Raw genomic sequence first — 19,944 nt, forward strand, 5'->3', positions numbered from 1 at the left:
GGATTATGGCGGGTCAAATGAGGGGAGGACTAGCTACAATGGCATTCTTTACCTCCTCATGGTCGCGCACAGTTCCACTCATCAAGGCTGCAGCCGTGTCTTTGAGTCAAACAATCCAGCTGCTTTCATGCTGGCATTTTTTGTTAAACATATAATATTTAATTAGCGGACTAATGCACTTAAAAAGACCCAAGGACTTTGGATCAAAAAGAAAAAAATTGGCCTTTTGTCCATTGCCTATTTTCCTGAAAAAGTGCTGTAGATTTTTTCTTTCACTTTTAATTGCATTAAAAAAAGAAGTATATGCCTTTATGCAATGTTTCAAAGACATAGAAACCAGGAAAAAAAAACCCGTGAAAGCAATTCCTTTCAAAGGGCTTTTTTGTATGATTCTTTTTTATTCAGACATTGCATTTAGATTTTTGGTTATTGTTAAAGGACTGACAAGGCTGTTGACCCTTGGAATTCTAATAAGTACCCAGTTTGCAATTGTAATCAACTTACATTAGCAACAATATACTCAAGGGAAGGTTTTACTATAAATTCACTTGTTATACATGTTACATACAATGCACAACGCATGCTTTTTGTTCCTATATTATATAGAGTGCTGTCACTTTCTCAGTTCCATTTCTAAATTCACAAAGTCAAACCTTCTCCTGTTTTTTTTCAAAACACATGAGCCACGTCACCAACTATTCAGTATAGCAAGTTCAAAACTAAAGGCATTTCCATCAACCCCAGCTGTTCATTTTTTTCTACCAGTTTGCAAACTGTGTGCTAACAGGCTAACTCGAAAAGCTGTCTCTTAGCGTTTAGAAACCCTCATTATTTAATCAATTAGGTTGCAGCTCCCTTGTTCACAAAAAGTTATATTTTAAAGAGTAATGTGAGAAAAGTATAAAAATCTTATTGCTCCTTCATCTATGACTTCCACTTTCCCAGTTAGTTTATCAGCTCAGTTGCTCATTTGAAGTGTTGTTAAATACCGCCTTATGTCCATTTGTATATTAGGGCCCCAATTAGGATCCAAAAGAAGTATAACACAGGGCATTGGGTTTGATGAGTAACTACCTCAGTTTCTCAGTGAAGAACCATAGCTGACCATGATAAGCTTCAAAAAGAGATAATCTCATGAAGGGTATGACCATCTTCTTTATACAGTCTGTGATTTTCCATCAAGACCTACAAGACAGCAGACGTCTGAAAAAGTGTGGAATTTGTGTGTTTTGTGCATGTGGAAATAATTTAAATGTAACAGTAAAGTGCAAGCATATATAGACTATAAACTTTCATTTGTGTCAAATTTAGGGGAGGAAGCCGTGTTTCTGCCCCAAATACCCAGAAATATTTAACTTTATTAAGAGATTTAAAAAAATATATTTTAAACTGTTTTTGTTTTGTATTGTTTTTCAGTTGGGAAAATAAAACCTCTGGTGTATGTAAAAGCAAAGGCTTGTTTTAGATATCATATTCACGTGACCATACAACTAACTACACCACTGCGCTGCATTAGGTGGCGGAAATGCAAGAGATCAAAAGCCAGGCAATATCACAAAAACAGTGAGCATGGAGAAGATTCAAGCTGTGCTCTTGTTGATTGTAATTTTTTTTATGCTATTCTTGAGTTATTTAAAGCTTCTTAAATCTAAACACTTCAACAGAATTTTACAAGCTACAGCAGAGAAATAACATGAGAGAGATAAAATACTCGACTCGGAAATGTTCATGGCTGCAAACCAAACCCAAGTGCACCTGAACTTTCAGAGAAAACAACTTTCCCCCTGACAAGGAATTTTTCTTGGGGGGGCGTCCTCTTTTTGCCAAAAAGTGCAGTGGAAATATACCGAGTTGCTACAAATACTTGTAGTCCATGAGGAAAGTTTTTGCAGGGAAAACGCTGCTGCCTAATTTCACAATGTAGTTAAAAGAACAGTTAGGAAAAAACAACCTCTAAATCATACGTAGACTTCTAGACGACTTTTTACCTGATACATCACACAAGTGGCACCCGTTGTGAAACATGATCAACTCGACAGGAGTGAAAGGGTCAATTAGTCTCCTTTAAATCAAAAGCATTTCAATGATTAAGCATCATGAGCTCAAAGAGGATGTAGTGTGCTGCAGCACCGTGACCATTCTGTGTGCTTTAATGAGTAGTGGAGCCTCAATGATCATAAACGGGCTGGCTTTGATGCCTCATTGAAAGAGCCTCTCCAACACGTCTGAAGGGGGCTCCTCCTTTGTAATAACAATTTATAATTCTCTTGATCTAAATGCCCAATTGGTGGGGAGAGGGGAAAAAGAAAGGATGTGGTTCTTTCTAGTCTTCAAGACGGTTTTTAAAAATCAAAAAGTGAATTTGCCTAGAGGGCCCAACCAAGACCAGGTTTCCATGAAGAAAGCATCTCAATATGTCTCATCATCCCCCACACACGAAACCTATGAGAAAAGAAAGGTAAATTCAAAGTCTATAATCACACACTTTAAGTTTACTAATAAGTACATTTCTGCCTTATATGAAAGAAACGGTTGCCAACGTTATTAGCCAAGGTGTAGAGCTTTACTGCAAAACATTTAGTTTTCTTTTGGTGTGTGGCTGTCAAGTCATTTTAGTTATGTCCATGAAGTTCTTTGATTGATATAGTACAACTGATCCTGTTATGGAGGACACAGTTTGTGCAAATGACCATAAAATATATCACTGCAACCCACTGTTGCTAGTTGTGCATTTAGCTACCAGTAGCTACAACAACTGGGAAAAGTTAATGGAAACAGAGGATTACATCATTTTCCTTCAGGGATGAAATGTTAAGGGATAAATAAGTTTGTATACATTACTGCAGGAATGTACTTGAAATTATAACTGTGCTGTAACAAGCTACACTAACCTTTGTTGAGGTGCTGAAAGCTTCGCTTATGCTCACACCAACTGTGCACATACGCCCAAAAAAAAACCCTGTCAACTTGAAAACAACTAAATGTTCATCTTGAAGAAAGGAAAAAGGAAATGTAAGTTATGATGACTCGTTTAAAAAGCTTAGCATGGCAACAGTGCAAGTATGATTTCAAACACCCCTCCCAACTAAACGCTATAGCATAGCACACACACACATGCTCACAAAGGAGTGTGTGACAAACTTGCCGGCGCCCCTTGCTGGGTGACGCTACAGTTGATTTGGGAATTACAATTAGATTTATGATGTGGCTGCATATGGCTAAGCTCTCTGTTTCTCTCTCTGAAATGCTGGGATTGGCTGCAGCGAGCACCGGCGCCGTGCCGTATACACCACAGCACAGTCAGAATGTGTGGCGTTACCTCACACACGCACGCACGCACAATGGAACAATAGGCCACATTTACCGTAATGGGCCACCAAAATATAAAGAGCGAGTGGAATAGCTCAACTTTGGAAACAGACAGCCTTGTGTTGGAAATTATTAGATCCCTGGAAAGTAAGGGTACTATTTAGAGCAATGGAAATAAAAATTCATGCAGCACTACCTGTAAAGTTGTGCGCATCGCTTTCATACACAGAACACAATATGTTGGTGGGGGGTTTTCTGCAAATGAACAATTTTACAAAGCATTCAAAAATATTTTTCCCACCCAAAATTAAATACATGAAAAAAATAAAAGCAAAAATCTCAAGTCTTTACTTTTTTTTATTTATATATATTTTTTGATTGTCTTTCTCACCAAGTTGTACTGACACTTTTTAGAGCCAAAGCTGGCTAATAAATACAATGAAATGTTAAAATGCACAATTGGATTTCAAATACAATACTCATCACAAAAAAAAAATGTGTGTGACCAGGAAATGCTATGTTCTTCCTCTGCGGGTCACAACTGACGAGAGCATGAGGTTACCTTTCCAAAGAGATCAGAGGCGATGAGACCCCTTCAGGTGATACTAGAGCTGCGGCAACAAGATCTGCTTAAATAAATGAAATGCTTCCAAAGAAATGGCAATTTACTGGTGCCTCGCATGTACCAGGCTTCAAAAATGTGACTTTTAACTGACTAATATATCATGTTTAAAAATCAAACAACAACTTCACATTAGTCAATACTAAAAAACAAAAACAAACAAAAAAACAGATTCATATCCAGTGCTTAGGATGTGTATGAGACTAACAGAAATGTCTATGCACGAGGCTTTTTTTTATGTAACACAAGCAAAATCAGTGTTCAGTCCCAGCTTGTGAAGCATTTTCCAAGTAAAAACCGCCAGATATGGTCGTGAAGAGAAATTTGGGATCAAGATGACCGAAGCAGCTGAACAGAGCACCCAGAAACCACCCGAGGTCACACGTTTTAAGAATGGAAACATTAAAAATTTCAGAGAATGCTTTGAAAAGAGTAAAACTAAGATTCGTCTGCAGAGACATTTGAGTAAAACAGAGACTCATCTTCAGATGAGTGGAAAAACTTGTGTGCTCTGACTGGGGCGGTGGTTACTGAGAGGCAGACTGGTTAAGCACCTTTCCCCTTCGCTAATGTTCTCTTAATAATTTGCTCATGTTCAAAATACAAATGCAGTGTAGAAAAAAAGGTACCCTTTTGAAACAGCAGACCTATTAAACCCATTTTCTATATAAATAATTTTTTAAAACACAAGTTTGGCATATATTTCCAACATAATGCTAAGAAGACATTTAAAAATTAACAAGCTAATAAAAGAAGTAATATTTGTTACATTTTTGTACCAATGCTAAACACAATACAGTGAAGGGATTTATGATATTACAATTTCTTATCCTACAGTAGGGTCATCCAGGGGTGCACCTTCATCTTCCTATTCCAACTGAATGAACAGATTCAAAGGTTCACTTTTAAGACTAGGGGGATTCCTAAAGTGATATTAAGATAAAGGCTACCTTTACCTTTAGCCTGATTTAAAGGGACAGAAACATTTCTAATACTGCACTGCACTTAATGCATTTGGCCTCAAAGAACATTGGGCAGTGTGGTTTATGGAAGCACTAGTGCAGTGGAATAAAGGAATAGGCGCCTTCGATGCTGCTCTTCTAACTACGTCTCAGAGCCATAGGGTCTGCCAGAGAACGACATTCTGTGTGTGTGTGTGTGTGTGTGTGATTAAGCAAGTGTGATGAAAAAATAACCTCCCTGAGCACTGTTTGTGTTTGGGCCAGGAGGGGAGCCAGCAGTTGATGAGTAGGAACCCACTTCATCAAATAGAAAAAATTGATTGTATAAGACTTTTGCAGCATTGGAAATTAAGACTACAACATCCCGAGTGAATGTGAATGTTTGGCACATTTGAAGAAAATCTGTACAATTTATGGGTACTTACTTACTTATTTAATAATAATAATAATAATAATAATAATAATAATGTAAGGGAATTTGCTCCCTTTATTTCATTGACAGTCTGAAAAGTCCTACCACTCTTTTTGTATGAAAACAAACAAAACAAATAACACATTCACAAGCTGGCACATCATACCTGAGCTGGGATATTTTTAAAAAAGAAACAGTAATGTAAGGTAAGCAGTTTGTCAGAAAAAAAAGTGTGTAGCAAAGAAATCGTAAGAAACAAAAGTAAGACTATAAGGTTACAAGAGCTAGGATTTATATTAAAAACTTTCCAAATTTCAAGTTCCGACAGTCTAGAGTTTGTACAGGCAGTGACCTGTCAGAAAAGAAGTCTATAGAACAAAAAAGCAAAAAGGAAAAAAAAGACAAAAAGTAAATACATAACAATGAAAACTAAATCACTCCTTAAACATTTAAGACCAAATAGCTGTTGAAGACCGATTCCTAATTCTTCGACATCCATGCATGCCCTTTCACAAACTACACAGCAATGTGTTCGTCGCTCGTTTGTTCTTTGTCCCATTCTCTCTCATCCTCTGTTGTCTAACTCTTTTTTTTCTCTCGCTCCTGTTAAGATTGTCAAAGTAGAGGAAAGTGAAGTTCACTGTCAGCTGGACATCTGAAGATTGATCAGACTGTGTTCTTGGGTCACGTTTTTCCTATTCCTTCGTTTTTCCATTTCTTCAAATGGGCGTCCATCAAAGATACTATCCCAGAACTTTCTGAGCATGTCTGAGCTGATTTGAAATCCTGTTGGGGCATGCTCGGTGCATGACGCAACATGTCCTGAAAAGTTAAACTGAAGGTCTCAGTAATAAAATGTCTTTTTAAGAAATGTCTCTGACTATAATGGGAGTTGTTCTCTTTTTTTTTACATCTGACACCCTGAGCTTACTCAGTTGGCACTGACAGCCTCATGTGTCTCGTGGTCGCTGCTATAGTCTGACTTGGGCTCATCCTCAAAGTCCTCATACATGTCCATGTCATTGTCTCCATTATTGGGGTCGCTGGGCAGATCCAAGGCTCCGATCACACTGCCATTGCTGCCTCCTCCACTGCCAGGCTCAGACTTTACACCGTACGTGCTCTGAATGACGGGGATGGCAGGATCAGGACTGGCCGAGTTGCTGGAGCAGTCTGAGGTCAGATGTGGGGATGGTGTAGCTGCTGTTGCCATACTTATGGCACCCGGGTAAACTCCTACACTTCCAGGACTGTTGCCCAGAGAAATGGGTGGCTGAGGCCTGAGTATGAAGGAAAGAAGATAAGGAAGAATTATATTATTTACACAACATAAAATGATCGAAAAGCTTTGTAACTTTTACAGTGTGATTTAAGTCTAGCAGCAATGCTGGAAGCAGTCGAAAGGTGCACAAGGAGATGACCTTGAAGGGGAGATTAGTTCAATTAAAAAAAATGTATTTATTCATTTAAGTCTCAGCAAGCATGATCCAAAAATTACAACGTTGAAGAATGTTAGAAATGATTGTCACTTCATAATGAATGATTGGTCCTTTGAAGTTAAAGAAAAGACACTACGTCCCCGAGCCGCTGAACATCACAAGAAGGACTACTTGTAAACTTCTAGCTGACTGATAGAGATCCATTTGTATTCTTCTGGGAGGTCAAATATGGCAATGAATCCTTAAACCAATAAAAACTGACCTAACTCAGTGTTCAGAACAAAAACTTAGGAAAGAACCAGCTTTTAAAAACACACAATTTGTTAGACTGGCATAAAATAGTATTTTTGTACTAATAAGGTGATTCCCAAAGTAACGATATACTCCACAGTATGCTGTGTGCTCTTTAAAAATAAAATGGACAAGTGGAGAACAAAAACAGGCAGCAGATGGGCAGTATCTGCAAGTCTGAAAGATTTAAGAAATGGGGAAAAAAATCAGCCAAAGACCTGACACAGAACTTGGGAGATGTATCTGTTAAGCATTTTAGACAAAGGCTCATCTGTATGCATGCATGTTTGCTCATACGAATATTTTTCTGAACCTATTTCTCCATTTTCCCTGCAAAGTATAAAGAAACGGAATGGCTCAAGACCTTTGCACAGTTGTGTTTTGGTACAAGCTAGACAGATCAGACACTGATTCGTTAGCCTTTGAACAACATCTGTGAACAAAACATTTATTCTTAAGCCATTTAAGTTCAACCACAACGCTTTTCATCTGGCTGAGCATGTCCTAACATAGAGCTCTACCTGCCATATCACAGCAGCATTAGCATTGTAGATGGAATGGGGGTAAATGCACATCATTCAAACAGGCCCCTCAGGCTCCTCAAATGAACCGCATAAAGTGGGAAAATTACTGTCACCTTTTTCACCTAACAGTTTTCTCTCCTCTGTCTCCTGAAACAATTACTGCCGTGTGCTCTGACAGACTCATTTTCACATTAAGCATTTTGAAATAACACTGGTTTAGCAATCTGGAATGTGCCAGAAACTAGTTGTGTACTGGCTCCTGTAGATGTTTGATTTAGCAACAATTGAAAACCCAGGCCTGGAGAATCTAAGCTTTCCTGCTTAGCGTACTTGACCACACACAGTAAATGTGGCATTCATCCTGTGACGTGTGCCTTGCGCTCATTCCCTCTCGAGCATGTGCTTACATTTCATATTCCACTGTGTCTGTCTGTGTCCAATTTCACTGCCCACAAGCGCCCAGCATTGTCCTAATTTAATAAATGACAAGCTATTAAAAACCGCTCCTATTCAAAGCTGTGGCCTCTGGTAAATCCATCTCACTCATAGGCCACTGTGATGGCTTTAAACACATCCATGACTGGTTCCCATTAAGACAATGCCACTGTTTTTCCCCTTGCTGCACCGACTGCAGTTGAAAAAAAATATATCAAGCTCTTCAGCAAATGTTTAAGAGCTTTAGCAGATAGAACCACAAGAGGTTCCCAACCTTTCATAAAGGGCCCATAAACCTTGATGATCACTCCACTAACGTTAAACAAATGGACGCGGCTAAGAATTCTTTTCTATTCAAACTGAGACATATTAAGGAGGGGAAAAAGACCTCTCGTGAAATGCAAAGTTGGTTTTAATATATTTCTATACAATCAAATAAACTCAAAGAAGATAGATAAAATTACAAAATGATAAATTGTCTTTTTTTTCCTTTTTACTTGGACATATTTGGGGAGAGATGTCCGCTGGATTGAGAGACGACTTTATCGAAGGCCACAGGTCCATTGTAAATGACTCAAATCCATCTAGAGTTAGACACAAAGACTGTCTGTTATCCAAGGCTTAATATCGTCAATGGCTTGTGGTTCTTGATGCAAATGGACCTCTTTAAAGTTTTAATCTCTCAGTTTTAATCAGTCATAATATACACTCTAATGAAGATGTAACAGTGTGAAATAACCCTGCAACCATGCCAGCATTCCTGTCCAAATAATGGCCCAGTATTAGGTCACGAGGTCAAGCTAAATAGTGACATGACATGGCTTAACCTATTTGGGATTATAGGACTGAAGAAGTACCACCGACAAAGTCCACAGGGCTTCAAACAACGATCAGTCTATGAGAAACACCACCATGTTAAATTATGTGGTTTAACTTCAGTTTACAGGGCAATTTTCTTCAAATAAGCATCAAATCACACTGTTATAAAGAAAAGTTATGTCAAATTATACTATCACTGTTATAAAATCTAAGTTCAACATAATTTGGTATAATGCTGTCTAATATATTTTGGATCAAATGACACTAATTGCATTTCCTAGTCAAGCCATAATTCACACATCGTTTAATTAGAGTACGAGTGCATTTGTGTGCTGTTTTATTAAATGTCTCTCAAAATATGGTTTGTTACATCTTACTAGTGCTCCATAAAATAAAGTGTGACCCACACAGCTCTCCTCTGAGCAGCACTGAATGCTGCATGACCCTGAGGGTGCCAACAATGCCAGAACCTTTTCACCACCTCGATTCATACCAGTCACTCTGAAAGAAGAAAATCTCTTCAGTGAGAGAAGGTTCACTTTTGACATGTTTAAGTATTTCAGGAATTTAAATCACAATTACACAGTACTGCCATCTGAAGGTCCTTCCATGAAAAAAAAAACTAATTCGAAATTCAGTTCTAAAACCACGTAACTCGCCGACACGCTGCAGCTTTCCTTCAAACTCGTGCGATTACTCACTTTTTCAGCTTTGTACTCACCCCACAAAGAACTGCCTCATTTCCTGACGTCGTGAACGCATCATCTGCTTGTACTCCCCGATGCGTAGCTTCTTGCCATCAATGATGCAGGTTCTCTTGGGCCGTGGCTTGTACTTGTAGTTGGGATATTTCTCCAAGTGGATCTTGCTTAAGCGGGCCTGCTCCTCGTAATATGGCTGCTTTTCCTGGTTTGTCATGGCTTTCCAGCGAGAGCCTAGAGCAAAAAAAAAATTTAAAAAGCAATTGACACTTTAACTTAGGTTATATTTAAATATTTTAGTGTTACTAGTTAAGAGGGTGACTGAATTTAAATATCTGCACATTACCAAATTTTAGTGAGTGACTAACATGGTTTCAGTGAGTTTTTTCAAAATAGTTTCAGTGTGTGGTGAATCAAAGCTTTTCATAAAATTCCTGCAAAGCAAACATACTGTCACAGCTACATTATTCAGTCACACAAAAGAAGCACCGCTTTGACAATTCTGGTTTCTTCCCAAGGTTGGATGCCTTCCTGTGAGCAGGCTCCATTGAGTGTTTAGCCTAGAAGGCTGTTTAAAACCAGGAGTGGATTACACTCTGCTTCGCTCAGGAAGAATGATACATTGTGTATGGCTTGTTTTCCTCGGTAAGAGGACCTTCTGAGCAAGTGAACAGGGCCATTACTGCAGGAACGCAGCACATCTGTGAAGCACTTTGACAGCTGATTATACACACTCTTCCTTGCTCTTCTGTTTATCGAGGTTTATCACAAACTCTTCTTGTACTTTTGTGACACAGGAAACACAGAAACGTTTTTCTTTCTTTTTTTTAAACTTGCCACCCACCTACTCCCTTAAGTCCAGCTGTGTTATTATTTTAGAGATGGATGCATTGTATACATACAGTCATATACACACTCATAATTCCACTTTTCCTTCTCGTCTTGTCACTGAACCCTAATAAAAATCCAGCAGGAGCGCGCGATTAGGCAATGTACTTAATCAAATGATTTTCCCCTGTAATATGTTTCCACTGTAATAACAAAAACAAAGAAAAAAAAAGCACTTTTGAAAGCACAAAGATTAATCGTCTAAATTCAGGATGCATGTTAAGAGCGCAAAACATCCATTTATAGGACCCCTTTCAGAGACCTGAGTCAATAACACAGATCCACCTTAGAAAAAGCAATTCATTCACAATTCTCAGAAGTAGCATTTACGGCATTCAGCAAGCCTCAAGCTCACTTGAACTCTGCATTGTACGGTAGAAGTCTTAAGAACATTTCAGGAACAACCGTTATGCTCAGCATCATGTGAATGGATATCTGTGTTGAGGAGGTATTTTAACTGAATGCATCCATCACACTAGTCAGGCTGACACAGGGGAGCTCTGTGTGTGGAGTGTTCCAGGCTGAAAAACACACTAGTCATTCTTACAGTACCCACTTGACGGTAAGAAACCCTGTGAACTGCATATAGCGGTAGGGTAACCTAATGAGCAGACAAGCTGACCTTAAACAAATCTGCCGTGTCACTTTACAGTCACTTAGAAAAAGAAAATAAAAAATTAAAGCAAACACTGGCGTATTCTTTTGTACAAAATTTAAAGGAAAGCAAAAGTACTTCGCCCTTACAACACCAGAACAACATATCGCCACAACACTGAGGTTTAGCTTTCTCACTCATCAAACATAAACCCGCAAAATCTCACCAAGGATCTTGCTGATGTTGGAGTTGTGCATGTCGGGGAAAGTCTGCAGGATCTTCCTCCTCTCATCTTTGGCCCACACCATGAAAGCGTTCATGGGCCTCTTAATGTGGGGCTCGCTGTTGTTCCTGCCTCGTGCCTCTCTGAACACCCGTGCCTCTGCGATGTTACTCCCTAAAAAAAAGAGAGATCACTTTTGCTGTATGTTCACCATTAACGAGTTAGCTGTTCATACTTTCACACTTCAAATGCAGTGTATAACAAGGTGCCTGCTTCTTTGACTGAGGCACTTTTCTGTCTTCTTGGAAAGCGTAGCAAAGGTTTGGTGGAGTATTGCGGGCATAGTGTCCTTCATATCATTCCTACACACAAACACACGTGAACTTTGCACATTATGCTTAGTTTGCTTCCTCGTGATATTATCTCAGTGCTTAAGCTCCTGTGTTTACTCCTCTGACTCTAAACTAAACCACAATGAGCACTCCTTGGTGCCTGTAAACAGAATTGCTTTATGACAAACAGGTGTGCTTGAAAAAACATCAGAAAGACAACATTACAAGGAAGTACTTTAAAAGAGCGCGTTTAATGACTACATTTAATTCATAGTACGTAAAAATCAGCTCTTGTGACCGATTCATAATTATCTCTGTGACCATTCGCTACAGAAAGCTTACTGCCCATTTTTGGTTTGCATACTAGGACTGGGTCACAAAAACTAGTGAAAAACATGAAGACAATTCATCCTCTTTTCCTACACTTGCAGTAATATTGACATTTGACATTTTCAAGTGAGCAGAATGTTCACCGTAGTGTCCTGACGTCCAAGATAAATATTTGTATTTTCTGAATACCTGCATTTGTGAGCTTTCTGGTAGATGACTTATTGAGTATTAGTCTTAGTAGGAAGGCCCACAGAGGCCTCTTCTACATTTAACCATGTGAGTTACTGTCACTGGTATCAGTTTTATCTGAACAGGATGTGACTCGCACTCTATTTCTGAAAAAAAAACAACAAAAAAAAACATGCCATTTTGCATGCCAGTAGTCAGAAATGTAGGTAAAAGAGTAGCAACGGGGTAAGAGACAGAGGAACATACCATCTAAATCTTCTGGTCTTGTCAGGTCAATGACTCGATGAACCATCTTCCCAGCATCCTCTCCGAGCTTCCCCAGGTGCTGGCTCAGTGTCTCATAGTGCAGCCGCTCCTACAGTAGAAAAGAAAAAAAGGAGTGGTGAAGTCTGAGGAATACTTTAAAAGCTGCAATTCTTTACTCTGCATTCAGTTATTATTATTTAACCCAGGGGTCGGCAACCCTAGGCACGCATGCCAGGGTTAACTGATGGCACGACCATAGCTGGACTGGCCATCGGGCATACTGAGCATTTGATCGGTGGGCTGGTGGTGATTTTTCGTTTTTATGGGCCGATGATTTTTTGTTGTTGTTGTTTTTTCGTAAAGGTATAAACAATGAAAGGTGGTGGATTGGCCAAATGCTGGTCGGTGTGTAAAAATAACTCAGTTATTTGGTGGTGGCTGTGGCGGAGCTTCCACAGATTCAGTAACATTAGCAAGTGGTGGAGGCCAGCAGGTGGATGAGAGAAAGGGGAGGCAGGAGGAGAGCCCCGAGGCAGCCGCCGAGTGTCAGGTGAACTGAACTTCAGGTAAGAAGTTATGACCTGCAGTCTGTCTGGGTCAGATATAAACCAAGTTTAGGTGGAGTTTATTTTCGTTGTGCTGACTTTTTACCGTCAGTTACAATAACTCATACTGCGTACTAGCTAGCATGACAGAGTTTATATACAGCTGGGTGGGTGCTTTGATGTTATTGATAGTGAACTTTATTTTATTCATAAGGTTAGTTAGTAGAGTTGCCAACCGTCCCCTAAAAAGAAGGAATCGTCTCGTATTCAGAGAAAATTTTACGCGTTTCGTGTTGAGGTGAAAAGAAACACAGTTTGTCCCGGACTTCAGCTAGAATGGAGAGACACAAAGCTGGAGTTATTCTGTCGTTATGCTGCACAGCTGCCTCTTCTTCTCTCATTCTCTCTCTCTCCCTCTCCTGTTGCTACTTCAATCATGAAACTGATCAATGATCAGCTGATCGGCTTTTCTCTCTTGTTTGTTTATCGCCCACTTTGCGCCAGAAAGAGGAAACCAGCAGATGTCGCGCTAAACAACAGCAGCACGTTTAAGCTTGATCAGCTGTTGTTAGAATTTATTTAATATTACTTTCTAGTATCAGCTGATGTTTGCTGGAGCCACAGCTGTAAAAGCTGCTGGTCATGAGGTTTGTATATCTGGTGAGAGGGAAACATGAAGATGAAACCAGGAGATGTCCTTACTGAATCATCAGAGCTGAACAGGTGATGGAGAAACAGGTTTACCTTTTAGTTAACATGAATGAGTTGAAGGGAAGTTGTGAACTGTTTCTGAGAGACAAATAACACCAGGATCCTTTTCTAAGTAGCTGACAGCTGGTAACTGTGCAGGGGCGGGTCTAGCAAAATGTTGCCAGGGGTCCATGTAGGGCATTAACAGGAAAAGGGGGGCACAAAGAAATACTTTCTTATTCTCATTTAAAATGTCTGGTTTTTATTAAATAATTATCTGAAGCTTACAATCAAAGTTTTTATCTGACGTATAAAATCATACATATACCGACAAGACTGTACATCACTGTCACAACAGCATTTGTTTTCATTCAAAGGCTTTATGGCTTTAATACCTGGTGGGCCGGTCTCTAGTCAAAATGCCCGGGCCGATTTTTTGTCCCAGTCCAGCCCTGGGCACGACAATCTGAGAAGGTGCATTAAAAAATACATGGCCGCGCCAGCAGTGCACATTGCAAATTAGTTCACATAGACACATTAGTTGTGCCGCTTCTTAATGATGGTATCTTAGCTAACAACCCAGAGTACCAGATTCAACTTGTAATTGGCTAAAAATCACTTCGCCTATCGGTGAGAAGGACGTTGTTAGCTTTCCACATTCCAACACTTCAGAAGCTTCAGGAGCTTTCCGCTCAGCACAGCATCAGCACCACGGAAATACAGAGATATATCTGTAGACTCGAGACAGAATTCACAATGCGTTTTCAGGACTTTCAGGTGTATGGACCAATGTTTCTTTTCTGATCAAACCAGAAAGCTTTAATGAACAGCTAGATTTGTTTCGCATTAACTGGCTGAGTTAATGCCAGTTAATGCAACATTGAAGCAGCTGGAATCCACAGCTGTGCGTGTTCATGGAGCTGCATTTTCACCTGCTGGACATCACTACCTGACAAGTTTAACTGTCTTCAGAACATTGCAGAGGCCTTATTGACAGTATTTGGCTCTACATATCTGTGTGAGCAGATTTTCTCTCACATGAGTGTCCACAGGTAGCCGTCTGAATGCTGGACACTCTGAGACCTGTGTCTCTGAGTGGGAGACCAGAGATCAGATTAACATGTGTATTATCAAACATGCCATATTGGCCCAGTTTATTTTTCTTATCATTGTTGTGAGGACACCATAAATAGCATTTGCATTTTCTGTTGTACAGTTCATTTGCTGTTATGGAGTTCTTGTTATGGATAAAAAGTGTCTTTTTTTTGTTTGTTTCAAAACAGCTGATAACTATTCGCTGATAGCTGCCAACATCTGTGAACAAATATAATTCTATAAAGTGGTTCTATATAGCAGAGGTGTGGACTCGAGTCACATGACTTGGACTCGAGTCAGACTCGAGTCATTAATTTTATGACTTTAGACTTGACTTGAAAAAATGTTCTAAGACTTGTGACTTGACTTGGACTTTTACACCAGTGACTTGGGACTTGAATTGGACTTGAACCGATTTACTTGAAAAGACTTGATATTTTACCCCAAATATAAAATTTAACATGCATATTACATAGAGATTGAAAATGTGACGTCATTCAGGGGTAAACCGCAAAGGATTCTGGGAACTCATGGCAAGAGGTACTAGCGCACGCAGGCTTTCAATTGAAATCAGTTACACAGCGATAAAAAGAAACACAAAAATGTCAAGAAGCCGTTGTATTATTAACTGCAATAGCCGGTCGCATGACAGCCACGGGAAGCCGACGGGTAAAGAGATCGGTTGTTATCGGATTATGTCGTTGAAGAGAAATTGTTCGAGCCATGTTTCCGAAGTAACAAAGAGGCGACGGGTGTCCTGGATTGCAGCCATTCAAAGAGCAAATATAACGTCCCAGAACACTCCAGCTCACAGGTTAGTCTGCTCCAAGCATTTACACAAAGGTCAGTGTTTAGTAGTTAATACGTCATTTTTCTTAACATAATTGGTGATATAGGTTACAAGCAAGTCTGGCGCTGAACAGAAATTGTCGCGCTATGCTCCTTTATTTATTGTGCATAAATAGTAAATTGTCCTGACACAATATTGTGTTTCGCTTCTGTTATTATGGCACATTGACAAAAACATATACTTTTATTCACAGGATAAAACAGTTGTTACCAGAAATTATTTCCACTACTGATTAATTACCGTTGAGCTCAAAGGTCCTATTAATAAACGGTTAACGAATGTGTATTTATGACGACGATTTGTGAGACTGGTAAACTTATGATACGTACGATGGTCTTTACTTTCTACACGGTGCATTTCAAGGTCCTGTACCCATCCGTCGGTAAACTGTACCTGGGCTTGTTGCAGTGACCGGAAGTTACTAAACTTCATGAGTGTGTGCACTCACTCCAAGAACCGTATGATTATAAATATGCATATAAATATGCTACAATGAGATAGCTGACTTCATCTAACTAGCAAATGTTTTCCAGGCTACGTTGGTGATACAGTTTTTTTTAATATGTATGATATTTTTGTCATGCGATTTTAAAGCCGGTCCTACAACCGCATCCAAGAATAACATGCAGCTTATCTCAGAACTGTCGGTGAAAATTATTCTTGGAGCTAGGTTTAATTGAGCTGCATTTTAAAGAGGTGCAATTTCACAATTTGTGTATATTTTCTAAGTTCACTATTTTGTCATGTGTTGAGAAAAACACAGATTTTAAAATTACATGGTCTAATATTTACATTTAGCATATAACTGCAACATTATTTTTTCATTTTTTTTTTAAAGACTCGAAAGGACTTGAAATTCAAAGTTTCAGTGACTTGAGACTCGACTCTGACTTGCCTGACATTACTTGAGACTTGACTTGAGACTTGAGGATAAAGACTTGAGACTTACTTGAGACTTGCAAAACAATGACTTGGTCCCACCTCTGCTATATAGTGTGTAACCGTTAATATAGAGCGTTATTAAATTTATTGCTAATGCAGTCATATGGCACACTGACTTCTGAGGAAATTTTAGATGGCACTTGTCATCAGAAAGGTTGCCGACCCCTGATTTAACCACTAGATCAAGTTTCCTGCCATCTTTTGAATTGGGCAGCCATCGATGACTTTTTGATGGTAATGACAGTAAAATTAATTGCTGGGTTCAGCTAGCATAAAGGAAACGTCCAGCACTTTTAGCTTTACTTTTTTTAATGGAACCTGAACAAAAATAAGTGATGATGAGTTTTAATTCATGTAATAAACTAATAGGCAAGGCAGAACACCTCGAAGGCTGCACTTATCCTCAGTGACTTGCCCACCTTCCGTTATCATACGCTCCTCATCTGTCACCACCTCTAAGACAAAAAACTCCTACAAGCAGCTTGCCTTGGAGTCTTACAGCTAAAATTACCCCACCACGCTCTCAAACTGCAGTGGAAAACATGGTACGCTCCGCATAGCTACCATACATCCACACTCCTCCTCTTCTCCTCCTTCCCTCCCTCCCTTCCTCCCTCTCAGTTCTCCTCCTTTTTCTGGTGACAGAGGCATTTTGTTTGACGCAAGGAATGGTTGCTGGGTGAAGTCATGCCGCGGTAGCCGCTGGCAGCAGTGGTGGAACTTAGGGGCCGCGTGTATGTGTGCGTGTGCATGTGTGTGTGTGTTTATAGACAAGAGTCAGTGCGGGCCAATGTCAGCACTACAGCAGGGCTGTAATCAGGCCTACCACAGAACATGTGCCTGGGCAGTGCCATGCTCACCGCAGGAAGCAACCGCCTAACAAAGGACTAAAGAAAAGAAAGAAGGAGGGAAGGACGGAGATAGAGAGAGAGTCAGAGAAAAATAGAAAGGAGGAGATGGAAAACGAGTGTAGAGACAAGAATAAGATCTCAAGTCCCCTGAGAGCCATCCTGTGAGCCCAAAAGTCAAAATGAGTCACAGTTTGACTTTCTGTTATTTGAAGGCCAATGTCCTACAGTACATAATTCCTCTGCAATCGAAGTGAAGATGTTTGAAATGTTCCCGGTGATTAGATGAGACCAAATGGAAAAGTAATGCAGAATAGAGTTGGGGATTTGGAAAATGGAGTGGGACAGCATCAATAGAGGCAGAATGATCCAAACTACAGATTAACAGCAGATCTGGGTCACAATTTGCAAATATTCCCTGTGGTTGGTCTACTTTTGGTCTTCTTAAAAGTTCTTGTGGCAAATGCAATAAGGAGCTGTCTTTCCTTTGTTTAGTCAAGATTGAAATAGGTTTGGCCTGTGTGCCTGCTGGTTTCAAACTGGACTGCTGCCTTTTGGAGCAATATTACAGACTTTCTTTCCCCCTCTCTTTAATTGGACTCCATTTGTACTTTGTAGAATTAAACTGGAAAAAAAATAGCAGAAAATAGGCAACAATCACTTTTAAACATTAAAGCTGTGCAAACAACTACCTTAAAAACAAATCACATTAGTGCTGCCACAGTACTTTTAACACACGTTTGCTTTTGCTGGTCTCTCAAAGTGTTGCTGCTGGATGTATGCTTCTAAATTTAAGAGACACCCGACTCTTTTTGTTCTGCTTGGTCTGTTCTCTTCTTGGCATCCAACTCCTCGCGTCCCTTCACTGTTGCTAAGGTAACACTCCAAACATTTTATTTTTTAATCCATACCGTATTGAGCTCATTACCACAGTTACAACTCGCCTGCTGCCAGGATGGCCTGCCTCCAGCTGACCCGCAACCGTTTACTGTCTCCTCCCGGACCAATCAAGTTTGGCAAACTCCTCAGTAACCCTCCCCACTGCCCACCAACCCCCCTCCTGGGGTTTCCTCTCTACTCCAATTTTCTTCATCTTTCTTCCTCTCTTTCCTTCTCCATGCCGATAGAGCTGTCAGTCAGCCCCCTGTTCTGTTTTTTTCAACCATGCCTCCTATTCATAGCCCTTAACACCCCTCCGCCAGACCTCTACAACTTGAGCCTTCAACCCCCAAAAGAAGTAGACACTCAGCTTTATAGTATTTATTATAATGTATATCACTCAGACTATAATTGCACCAAGATTATGTCGACGTTTAATCAAAACTTGGAACCATCTAAGCTTCTGGTTTCACAGGCTCACTTCCTTCAAAGACCAAACTAACCAACAGCGGAGCCAATATAAACTTCTATACAACCATTTCTCTCCTCTCTTTCTCTTTCTTCCAGACTTATTCAATGACAGAAAGCATGCTGACCAACTTTAACTTTGTGTAGACAAAGGGTGTTCTTCTATAATGGGATACTGTTAAATTATAGTCTCCAAAATTTAGATTTCTGGTCCATTTCAAAGCTGTATAAATGCTATGTGAAAGTGTCCAAATCTACGAGGAATGTGTGCAATAAGTTAAAGGGTTCTGAACCATTTGTAGAAAAATATGCATAAAGAGTGTATGATTGATATAAAGTATTTTCAAATTAGCATGCTAGAAATGAATGAAACTCAGTTTGACTGATGTTGTTTTTGTTCACTGAAATGTGTGTATATTTATTTTTGAGTACTGGATATTCTAGATTGTCCAGTCTCCAAGCCCACCTTTGCATAACTGCTCAAAGATCATCTTACAGCATATGACTCTGTTGGAGTACAGCACAGACTGATGCCCCTTAGCCCATCAGCCAATGTAGCAGTTAAATTATACTAGCACCAGAGACACTAGAAGAGTTCATGTGTCCACATTATTTACATCATTATCTCTCCACAGCATCATCCAAACAGAGCAAAAAGGCTATTTGTGCTTCTTCTAATGTGACCTGTACATTTACCATTTCCTTCACCTCCATTGGAAACTTAGAAAAGTATCTGCTCAGAATTCAGTGTGTTTTTTGTACTTTGTATCTTGTGAACGTTACTCTGGGTTTTTTTTAAGCCAACTGAGCAATACTGTAACTAATGTAACTGTGTAGAGCTTATACATGTTTTCCTACATATTGCAAAGAGACAGATACATGATTTGGGGGTTCATCATGTAATATGTAGGTTAAATAATTATAGTATAGTAATTATAGTAATAATAATTACTGTTTTTCTTAATGGCATGTTTTGTGCCTACTCTGATGAAAAGAAAAAACATATATATACATATATATATATATATATATATATATATAAGTCTTAAGCGTCTCTCTCACACACACACACACAAACACACGCACACACACACATGGTTATACACAGTGGCTATTTCAGTGAGCTCTGGCAGCCGCAGGCCAGCTGGAAGCAACGTAAGCGTAAGGTGATACTCAACAATGCCACTAACTGGCCAGGCCTCTCGTCTGTACACCAGCTATAATGACATTAACATGGCCAAGGCCAGTGCAGAGCCAGGACACGCATGCACGCACGCACGCATGCACACACACACACACACACACACACA

The 19,944-nt window shown here is 39.7% G+C and overlaps 1 protein-coding gene across 6 annotated transcripts in view; it reads right to left on the minus strand.

The window, feature by feature from the left end:
- Window positions 1-3,650: 3,650 nt before the first annotated feature.
- LOC309711405 (transcription factor SOX-6-like) overlaps window positions 3,651-19,944 on the minus strand; it is a 109,449-nt gene continuing 93,155 nt past the window's right edge. For all 6 annotated transcript variants that reach the window (XM_082541700.1, XM_082541701.1, XM_082541704.1 and 3 more), the window contains 4 exons: window positions 12,318-12,426; window positions 11,224-11,394; window positions 9,535-9,748; window positions 3,651-6,585 (listed from right to left, as the gene is read on the minus strand). In XM_082541700.1, the coding sequence (XP_082397826.1) occupies window positions 6,237-6,585; window positions 9,535-9,748; window positions 11,224-11,394; window positions 12,318-12,426 (843 nt within the window). In that variant the 3' untranslated portion in view covers window positions 3,651-6,236. The remainder of the gene's footprint in view (window positions 6,586-9,534; window positions 9,749-11,223; window positions 11,395-12,317; window positions 12,427-19,944) is intronic.

This window comes from Aulonocara stuartgranti (assembly GCF_965226115.1).
Source record: "Aulonocara stuartgranti genome assembly, chromosome: 7".
In the NCBI taxonomy this organism is placed as follows: Eukaryota; Metazoa; Chordata; class Actinopteri; order Cichliformes; family Cichlidae; genus Aulonocara; species Aulonocara stuartgranti.